The following is a 10765-nucleotide window of genomic DNA, read 5'->3' on the forward strand; positions in this document are numbered from 1 at the left end:
TCGCGGCTTTGATTTTGTTGATGAGCGGAAGCCCCATGATAGCGTTGTAGGGAAAGGTTAGGTCCACCACCGTGAAACGTATGGGCATGGTTCTGCTTCCGTTTCTTTCCCCCACCCACACGGGAAGGATTATCGTGCCCAGTGGGATGACTTGACTTCCCCCAAACCCAATCAGCAGTTTGTCTAGGGGTTGTAAGTGCTTTTCTTCGAACTTTATTTTTCTCAGGCACTCCATTGTTATGAGATCAGCCGTGCTCCCGGTATCCACGAGTACCCTCTTTACTTTCATCTGCCCAATCTTGAGGGTGACCTCCAGAGGGTCGGTATGAGGTTGTTGCAACGTTTGAGAGGTCGTGGCATCGAACTTCATGATCGGTCCACTTGAAGAGGTTTTCGGGGGTCCTTTCAGCAGAGTGTGGACACTATTCCTTGCAGCGCGGATGGTAGGATATTCTTCAGTGTATCCTCCGAAAATCATGTTGATAGTTCCTTGAGTGTTGGAACTTTCGCGCCTTGTCTCATCCCTTTTGGGGGATCGGCGTTTCTGATTCCATGGCCTCCTTTCTGCTTCTCTTCCAGCATCGTAGTTCTTCCGGTTGATGAATCTGGACAATTTTCCCTTGTCAGCCAATTGATGTAGGATACGTTTGAGTTCGCGGCATTGGGCCAAAGTGTGGTCGTGTTCTTTGTGGTAATCACACCACATATTATAGTTGCGCCTATCAGATGGGGTGGCGGTAGGAGGGGGAGTTCGCAATTGATCCCTGATGGCGAAGAATATGTCCTTCCTGTTCCGGTTGAACAGCGGATCATTGCCTCCATCTAACAGATTCCGCGTCCTGGGCTCCCCTTCAGTGACATATACGTGTCGGGATCGTGGGGGCCCCATATCTGATGGGGGTTCTGGATGATGCGGCATTTAGTTTCTTTCCCTCCTTGATGACTGTTCCTCTCAGCTCCTTGAGGGATGATTGGTGGGATCCTTCTTATCCGACCTCCGTTTTTTAGGATCATGGGCCTGACATGTTTCGGAAGCCGTGACATAGCTTTGGCATTGCTTCATGGCCTCTGCGTATGTATTTACTTGACTTTCGACCAACTGGAACTTCAGCCGTTGGGCCTTCATTCCGTTGATGAGGGCGTTTAATGCAACCGACTCTTCCAAATCAGTTACTTCCAGTACGGCCTCATGAAACTTTTTTAGATAGGATGATATGAACTCTCCTTCTAATTGCGTGATGCTGAGCAGATGGAAGTTTGATTTCTCCTGCCTTCTGGAAGCTACAAAGTGGCCCAGGAACTTGCCTTCCAATTGGGCAAAGTTGTGGATACTTCCTCCTGGAAGGGAGGTATACCACGTCAACGCTACCCCCGTAAAAGTGGTTGGGAAGAACTTGCACCACAATGACGGGTCGGTGGTATACAGTAGCATCAGGTTTTTGTAGGCCATCAGGTGTTCCTCTGGGCAGGATGTCCCATCGAAGGCCGCCATGTTTGGGATTTTTATTTTCCCGTTATTGAGAGTATTTAGTATCTCCGGGGCCAGTGGAGAGATGATTGGTATGAAATTTTCAGGAAGGCTACTTTTGCCGGCCTTATTCCGTGGCATAGTAACATGGCGGCTAGATTCCGCAGCTTGGGCTTGCTTTCTTTCTTCCCTCCTTTTATCCACCAGAGATTGGACGCTTTCCGACGTCTTTCGTTTCTTGCTTTCTAGGAAGGTGCGGGCGTCTTGAGAGGCGGTTTTAGATTCGCCATCTCGCGGATCTGTCTTGCTGAGACTCGGGTAGGTTTTGGATCTCTCCTGCCTCTTCTTATTGCGCCTACTGGAGTGGGAAGTCCTCGAGTTCCCATCTTGAGATTCATGAGACTTTGGTATCTCTTGATGGGGTTCGATTCATTCCTGCAAGTTTTTTATTTGGTCCGCCATGTCTTCTAATACTCGTTGTTAAGTAGGAGTATTATTTATGACGGCGCGGAGTTGTTCAGAGAAAGGGCCAGTGAGGTTGCGTGCCAGCATGTCCAGATCACGACGGGTCACGGCTTGATTATTAGCGTGACCTGCGGAAGTGTCTGTATCTGTGCTATATACGGTTGCGGTTTGAGTCGGATTTTTCTTAGAAGCCATGACTTTTTATTCTTTCCCCACAGACAGCGCCAAACCGTTTCGGTTATGAAACGAGGAAGTGGGAAACACTTGAAATACCGTTAGTAGAAGCGTTATCAGGAGTGGCGATTCATGGAAGGAAGCGACTTGAATTCCTGCAAAACAACACGTTAGCCTTGTCCGGGGGTGATCTCCCGGAAAACCCCTCCGACGCTCAAGTTAGAACGTGGATATGAAAATATGGAGTGAGTGATTATAAACTGAATGCAAGAGGATGCTGTGGATGATGTTACTGGAATTTTGGTAGGCTAATGAAGTAGAAAATAAGTAAGGCTACTTAAGAAGATTATTTTCAGATGATCCCCCCCTCTCTCTGATGGTTGTCCATATTTATAATGGTGGGGAAGGGAGTTACTTCAGAAAGGAGAGGTTGAAGATCATGGGAGCAGTGGGAAGTTACCAGCCTTAGAAGAAGGATAGCCAAGGAATGAGGGAGAGTGGGAAGTTATTTTGCTGTAAAGGAGTTAGGGTATTTGGAGGTAAATAGCCTTTAGGCCTTTCAAGGGAGGAGGGAATTCAGACAAAGGCCCATTGACCGAAAGTCAAGGTCAATCCGGAAAGTCAAAGGTCATTAAGGTAAAATGACATTAATAATTTAAAATAAATAAGTAAGTGATACCATAACAAATTATTTCCTATATTTTTGTTGGTGTATATACCGATTGTGATTATATGTACAAAAAAACATTTTTTTCCTCTATTTTTGTAATTATTTGTAGAAAACATTTTTTCCTATATTTTTGTTTCATATTAATTACTTCTGTTGGTTACCCATTTGTTTAAGGTACTTAATTGTTGTCGACACTGTTTGGCCATCGGAGGCAATCATGTTGGCTGGTTTAGCACCCAAAAGAAAATGGCAGTAAAAGTGTCGTGCACAAGGAAAACCTTGTGACAAACCTAATATAGTCACAAGAGCAAATGTGCAAGTTAATTTTTAAAGCTTTTTAATTTTCTCTTTCGTCTAAGGGTGTGTTTTGCATAACAATCTAAGTATCCGTTAGTACTTTAATGAGGATAATAAAGCACTACGTTAAAGTTTAAATCATTCGGTAAAGTTGCAGTTTAAGTAGTGTTTGATAGCGTATAAGATATTCTGGATATGCTTAATAAATTATATAACAACAGCTATTATAAGTTTATCATTGTGTTCTCAAAATCTTAATTCTTAATCAATTTTTATTTGTGCATTTTATTTTTGATTTTAGTTCAAAAGTTATGAATTATTGCATATTAGTTTATTACAAATCAGATGAGTTGAACATCTTAATTAAGGTAATGTTGCAATTTTTGAAGCCTTTACTTCAATTTTTTTAGTTTGAATGCTAATGATTTGATAAAATGAATTGATAAAATGTATAACTTGATGATGAAGTGCTTTGTTTGTTGTTAATTATTTTAGGGATGGAAAAGAAGACAATATCGATTCCTATATATGAAATTGATTGATTGCACTCAAGTATGAATATGAGCAATATAACAATTAGTTGCTTTGTTTTCTTTTTATTTCTCATGTTTTCTTTTCTTAAATATATCATGATATTAACAGACTGCTCACTAATGCCATGACTCAAATTTCTAAACTAACAGAGCTGATTATACTAAAACCTGTTAATGTGTGCACGCCTTCATATCCTCTCCTGCATGAATTGACGTGTTGACACTAAGATGACTTTCCCTGAGGATTCTTGTTCTCCTAAGAGGAAATGTATCAGTTCAAATGGGCATAACCATGATCAGTTTGGGGTTCAAATGCAAGTTCATCAATTTCTAAGATGTCGAGGTCGGAATGGAAGGATTTAACAATTAGGTTAAAGAGGGATCTTGAAGATGTTTTGCTTTTACAAAGGAAAGTCTCGTCATTTAGAACAGGTGCTGTTGTTTTATCACCAGCAAGCGATATTCGTAATTGCAGTGACGGGCATAAGAGGTCTCCACTTGAGAATACTCCAAGACCACCACCTCTGCATCCTGTACAAGGGAAGAAATAGGCTCATGGGTCTGCAGTGCGTAATGGGGCTCGTATGAGAAGGGGTTTCCTGGGCAGATCGATACTAAGAAGCAAGTAGCATGCATTTCCTGATTATATTTTTAGGCCAAATTCATTGTGGTATCAATGGTTTAATGGGTAGTAGTTCTTCCTACCTACTGTGACAGGTTGAGGCTGGTGACACTTCTGGTGGGAGCACAACTCCTAATGCCCATTACTGTTGGATGCATCCTGAGGACATCGATTACACCCAATCAGTTGCAACGTTTTCCAGTTGCTCTGATCTTGCTGCTGAAGAGGCTGCTGCTTTGGCTTCAGCTTTTATAGTTTTCAAGGATAATAAAGTTTATTCTCAGAAAAGGGATTGAATTTATGTTTGAACTTTTTGGGTTGTTAATATATTGATTTTGTAGGTTTCAATATCTTTTTTTCTTTAATTTTTACTACTTCACTACCACTACAGAAGTACGAACGAGAATTCGCAGCTAACTGACTTATCAAATTTTCAATAAGGATGGTGTGGTTGGTTGTGTCACATTTCATCTTCTGAAATTTAATATCAGGATTGCCTTTTCATCTATTTTTTTCTCTTAATGCTCAGTATGTACTGCTGAACAAATAAGTTCAATATGCTATAAATTTCTTGAAAAGCTTTTCATGGTTGTTTGATTGCAAAGAATTGCAAGAAATGTGGAAAACAAATATACCTAGGTCGTCAACTACATGCTCATGCTTTAAAGACTGACTTTAGTTAGTAATGACATTATCGTTGCAACTGCTACTTTAGATATGTATGCGAAGAGTCAAATTTTAGTATAGAAAGGTTTCAACTCAATTTTTAAGCAATGTGCAGTCCTATAATGCAATGCTGGTTGTTTATGTGCAAAGCAATCAAGGTCTTGAAGTGTTGAAGTTGTTTCGATGTCTAATGGGGTCTGGTCTTGCCTTTGATGAATATACTCTTTCAGGTGCTTTTAATGCATGTGCTATTGCCAAACAACAGTCAGCAGGCTGTCAACTACATGGTTTGTCTATCTAGTAACTTTCGGTCTAATTTTTATGTAATAAATGCGATTTTGGACATGTATGGAAAATGTGGAGATATTATGAGAGCAGAAGTTGTTTTAAATGAGATGTGTAGAAGGGATATTCTGTCTTGGAATCCTATAGTTGCAGCTTATGAACAAAATGGGCTCACAAAGGAAACTATATGCCTGTTTTCTTATATGCTGGCTTGTGGGATCGAACCTGACGAATTCACTTATGGAATGCTTTGAAAGCTTCTGCTAGAATTCAACCTTTAAATTATGGCTTAGAGGTCCATACTAGAGGTATAAAATCTGGTATGGGCTTTCACCTTTAAAGCATGGGAGGATTGACGAGGCTATGAAGCTTCATGACAGACTAGGGAAGTCTGGGAAGGTTGGCAAGGCTTTAGAGCTTATTGAAGATATGCCATTTGAGGCTGATGATGTAATATGGAGAACCCTACTTACTGTTTGTAAGATGTTCGGGAATGTAGAGGTTGCAGAAAAGGCTGCAAATTCCATCCTATGATTGGATCCTGAGGATTTCTGTCTATATTCTTCTGGAAAATATATATGCTGATGCAGGGATGTGGTATGAAGTTTCAAGGATTAGGAAAATGATGAAGGAAAATAAGGTGAAAAAGGAGTCGGGTTGTAGTTGTATAGAGGTGACAGGAGACTTGCCCACATTCCTATCTAAAGAAAAAGCTCATCCAACTCGTGAAATGATATTAAAGGAACTTAATTTATTTTACAGTGAGATGAGAAAGATTGAATATTCACCCGATGGTGACCCTTTTCTGAATATTGAAATTGGCTAAACCCCATTGATGAATGTTTTTATGGAGTATGGATTGATAAATGAATAATTTGGAGCATTGGACGATTGCTTGATTAAATTGTTGCAATTGAATTACATAACATGGTATATCAAGAAGATAATCTATGGGTTTAGGAGCTCTTGTCGATTGGAATTAGGAAAGGTGTTGTATGCGAAACATCACGATGCCTTGGAAGCTTCTGAATCTAATGATCTCATAATCTGCCGTTGTAGAAAGGATACAGTTCGTATGTTTCGTATCCAATCAGATTCAAGATGGGGCAACTCGAAGTACTCGACAATCCTAACTACTATTGCTTTTTCTTATATAATACCATACTTCTTGTTCAATACAATGCTCACTTGAAAAGATCAAACTTTATGGGTATTAAAATCTAGCTCAATTATAAATCAAGGTCCTATTTGTCACTACCGAACTATTGTTAGGTTTGTGACTCTGGTTAAGTTTGTGTTATCGCAGCAATCACCTACATCGATTATGTTGCCAGTCTGTCTCAAGCAAGCTATTGAAACTCTAACTTTCTGCTAATTATATCGAGATATAGGGGGGCTTGGTTTGCTATAATTTTCTACTTTTGTCCGTCCCATTTAATTTGATACATTTCCTTTTAGTTTGCTTGTTTTTCTCATAGATTTATCCGCTGCTTCTGTATGTAGATCTTGGATTAAAGATAAAGCGACGAAAAGCCAAGCGCGAGTCAAAGGTTCTCGAGAAGGTGGGACGACAATGGAAATGGGATAGACCATAGAGCTTAAGGAGTCGAGACTAAGAATTATTTTGTTGCTTGAGTACACAAAGATTTTGTCATTCTAATTGAACTTGTGTAATAATCTATCACGGGGACCATGTACATTTGTAGTTAAACTACAGCTGGTTTTCTCTGCTTTTGTTGGCAGTCATGCACGACAGCCCAATTGGAACAATATATGGCAAAGTAATCATGCATGAGCTATCTTGGGCAAAAATTATTTTGCTAAGGGAGTCAGAAGGTTAGTGATGATTATCTCATGTCATACCCTGAACATCTTAACAGTTATCTTATAAACATTGTTTATATACAGCTTATTGTGTTGCAATTTACTAGCTATGAGTTGCTTATCAAACTTTGTAAAGACTTTTCATCTCTTTATGTTTGTTACAACAAGGCTATTCTATACTTTATTAGCTACAAGTTAAACCGAAATCAATTTAATACATCATGGAGACTTTTTCTTGATCGTGTTATTGCCAAATAAAAAACATTCCCATAGAAAGAATTGATTTACAAGTTGTTTTAATGTTTGTGACTTATAATAATAGCTCAATGATAACCATAAAATATAAGTTGCATTTTACTATTTACTTTTTAAGCTCATGAATTGTGGTTTTACTTTTCCTTTGCTCCTTCCACACGTGGCTAAGGAATAAAGTTGTTCCACAAAAAGGTTTGAAATTGTGAAAATTTGAAAAAAATAAGACAATTGAACAACTTTTTTCCCAAAATAAGCTCCGTGAAAACTTAATTCCCAAAATAAGCGTCCGTACATCCAAACCTAGGTTTGGTAAAAGTCGCTGTTATTAACAGCAAAAGACAAAAAAAAAAAAAAAAACCCATAAGTCGCTGTTAGTAACGACTTTAAGGTTAATTGGTCAACCCCTTTATCTCGTAGGTTGGAATGAGGAAGTAACTGAGAACTGAAAACTTAAAACTCATTAAGTCGTTACTAACAGCGACTTAAAATTTTTTTTTTTTTTTTAAATTCGCTGTTAGTAACAGCGACTTAAGTCTTCTTCGTTATTTCAGTTACTTTCTCATTCCAACCTATGAGATTAAGGAGTTGACTGGTCAACTCCTTAAGTCGCTGTTAGTAACACTGACTTAGGCTTTTATTTTTTCTTTTTTCTTTTTTTTGATTTTCGCTGTTAGTAACAGCGACTTACACCAAGCCTAGGTTTGGATGTACGGACGCTTATTTTGGGAATAAAGTTTTCACGGAGCTTATTTTTGGAATAAAGTTGTTCAATGCTCTTTTTTTTTCAAATTTTCTGAAATTGTTCAATACGTTTTATGCGTCATGACCGAACATATAAAGCTATTAATATGTTTCATGCCTTACTTTGATGTTGTTGCCTAATATTACCTATATATTTCTAGCCTTTGCATCTTTCACACATTTACCACACACTGGCATTTTAATATTTTCATTCGTATTATTGTTAATAAAAGTGTATTATAAAATACATTTTGAAATTCGATTGTGCCCCACCACTAGTATACCTAAAGGAAAAGAGGAATAAAAGATCCAATTGGAAATTAACTCCAACAAGAGACCCCCAAACAATTCTATGCTTAGATAAAAATCGGAGAGCGATAGCTCTAAGCCACTCCCAAAAGCAAAAAACTTATCTAATTACAAGCATTTGTCTCATTATATTGCTCGCCCTCCCTGCCACTTTAAAAATAATGCCATCAACAACATCTTTAATATTACAAGAGTGGTTATCAAAGATTTTTTATTGTGTTGCATCCAAAGGTAGTAGATCATCTCGGTCCAAACTTCAACACTAAGCTTAGCTCGACCAGTCTTCTTTTTGTTCAATTTGTTCATCCTCAAAATTTCTTCCGAAAAATTGTTGTCTTCTAGCATGTGATGGAGGAAAATAAAAAGGTGTCTTTTGACTTCTTGAGTGTAGGAGCAGTCATGAGCAGGTGCTGAGTAGATTCATTTACCCTATTGCACATCACATAGTTTGCATCCACGATCTCTTTCCATTTCCTTAATCTATCTTTGGTTGCCAACCTATTCTGTATTGCCAGCCAAGCGATGAACCGTGCACTTGGGCTAGCGATTTGATCATGATATTTTCCCATGGCACCTTGGGAATATCGACAATGAGTATATTGTACACTTTTCCAATAACGAATGTATCCCTTTTGGCTAAATTTTTACAACCCCCTAATTTATTAACCATGTCTCTTTGGTTGATGATTTTCTTAAAGCTCTAAGACATGTGAATTGACACCCTCACATTATGGACATCATGCGATTTCATATAGTAGTTGTGAACCCACTTAACCCAAAGGTTGTCTTTTTTTTTTGAGCTAAGTTCCATAAGTGCTTGAGTATAGCATTCTTGTTCCACTTGTACATATCTCTAAGGTTTAACCCTCCTTTTGTGAAGGGCAAGACCATTTGGCTCCAAGCTACAACGGCTTTCTTGGATATACCCTCTTTCTCAGTGCAAATGAAGGAGCAATACACATCGTCTACCATCTTGATAAGCTTCTTCGGAAGGCAAAAGATTTGGGCGTAGAAGTTTTTCATCCCACTAATGACACTGCGATCCAATTGGACCCTACTTGCATAAGACAACAATCTTGAAGACTAGAACTTGACTCTGCCTATAATCTTTTCTACCAGCGGCTTGCAATCGTTGGAATTTAGCTTTTTGGAGTGGAGTGGGACCTCTAAATATTGAAAGGGAAATCTCCCTCCTCCATTTCAAGAGAGCAATTAACCGATCTTTGGTTTGCCTTTCAACCCCTGAGAGATAAATGTTGCTTTTACTCGTATTAGCTTCCAGCCTCGAGGCTTGAGAGAGCCGATCAAAGGTACTTATCATGTTTGTAACAGAGTTGGTATCAACGCGACAAAACATACGGAGGTCATCTACAGAAAGAAGGTGGGTAATATCAGCTTTCCTGCATCTAGGATGGAAGATGAAGCTCGGGGAGCCGTTCATCTTGCGCATAAGTCTCGATAAATATTCCATCCCAATGGTAAACAAGTATGGAGAAATAAGGTCGCCCAGCCGCAAACCTTTCTTTGCAGCAAAGGGTTTTAAAGGGGTGTCATTCACCAGGATAGAGAAAGAAACTAACGTGACACAGGCCATGACCTTCCCTACAAAATTTTGGGGGAACCCCATCTCTTCCATAATCGAGCTTAGAAACACCTAGTCAATCGAGCTATAAGCTTTTCTTAGATCAACCTTTATCATACATCTGGAGCTGTTGTTTTTCCGAGAGTACCTTTTTATCAACTCTGCTGCCAATAAAATGTTAATTACCATTTGTCTACTCGGGATGAACTGTGATTGGGCTTGAACAGTCACCTCCCCGATAACCTTTTGAAGTCTCCCTACAAGCACTCTAGAAATGATTTTGTAGATAACGGTACAACAGGAAATCGGCCGAAAGTCTCCCACCTAATTAGCAGGATTCTTCTTTGGGATTAAAGTAACTGAGGTACAGTTGAAAGGGGGAAAAAGGTTTCTTCTATAAAAGAACTCTTTGATAGCGCTAACGAGATCCTCTTTGATGATATCCTACGTCTTCTTAAAGAAACAAGCATTAAACCCATCTAATTTTGGAGCTTTACTGTCATTCATCCCAAAGAGAACCTTCTTAATCTCTGCCTCACTAACCTCCCAGATTAGCATCTGAGTGTTGTTGGCATCAATTTGGCGACCCTCTCTCAATGTATCCCTGTCAATCACTACAAGGTTCGTAGAAACCGTACCTTAAAGGTTTTGGTAGAAATGCTTAATCTCAAGCTGAATCTTTTCCCTAATTTTGATCCACTTGCCATCTTTATCTAGTAACTCATAAATGCTATTAGCAGCTCGCCTCTCCTTAATCGTAGCATGATAGAACACAATGTTATCATCCCTGTTCTTCAACCAAGGAATTCTAGCCTTTTGGAGAAGAGCCATACCCTCAATCTGCCTCCACTTTCTCACCTGATTGATTGCTTCT

The 10765-nt window shown here is 39.1% G+C and overlaps 2 protein-coding genes across 2 annotated transcripts in view; both read right to left on the reverse strand.

Annotated features, from left to right (window-relative positions):
* Nucleotides 1-952: 952 nt before the first annotated feature.
* Nucleotides 953-1492, reverse strand: LOC130805591 (uncharacterized). Its single transcript, XM_057670373.1, has one exon. The coding sequence runs from the start codon at nucleotides 1490-1492 to the stop codon at nucleotides 953-955; it is 540 nt and encodes a 179-aa protein (XP_057526356.1).
* A 7871-nt stretch (nucleotides 1493-9363) lies between these two features.
* The window catches only part of LOC130805592 (uncharacterized), a 1446-nt gene continuing 44 nt past the window's right edge, over nucleotides 9364-10765 (reverse strand). The window contains exons 1-4 of the mRNA XM_057670374.1: nucleotides 10596-10765; nucleotides 10340-10529; nucleotides 10078-10159; nucleotides 9364-9963 (exon numbers count right to left, since the gene is read on the reverse strand). The exon at nucleotides 10596-10765 is cut by the window's right edge and continues 44 nt beyond it. Coding sequence (XP_057526357.1) covers nucleotides 9364-9963; nucleotides 10078-10159; nucleotides 10340-10529; nucleotides 10596-10765 — 1042 coding nt within the window. The remainder of the gene's footprint in view (nucleotides 9964-10077; nucleotides 10160-10339; nucleotides 10530-10595) is intronic.

The sequence above is a fragment of the Amaranthus tricolor genome, chromosome 2, assembly GCF_026212465.1.
Source record: "Amaranthus tricolor cultivar Red isolate AtriRed21 chromosome 2, ASM2621246v1, whole genome shotgun sequence".
Lineage (NCBI taxonomy): Eukaryota > Viridiplantae > Streptophyta > Magnoliopsida > Caryophyllales > Amaranthaceae > Amaranthus > Amaranthus tricolor.

Excerpts from the sequence above, each read along its gene's own strand:
- LOC130805591 (XM_057670373.1), bottom strand. The coding sequence starts at position 1,492 with ATGGCGGCCTTCGATGGGACATCCTGCCCAGAGGAACACCTGATGGCC.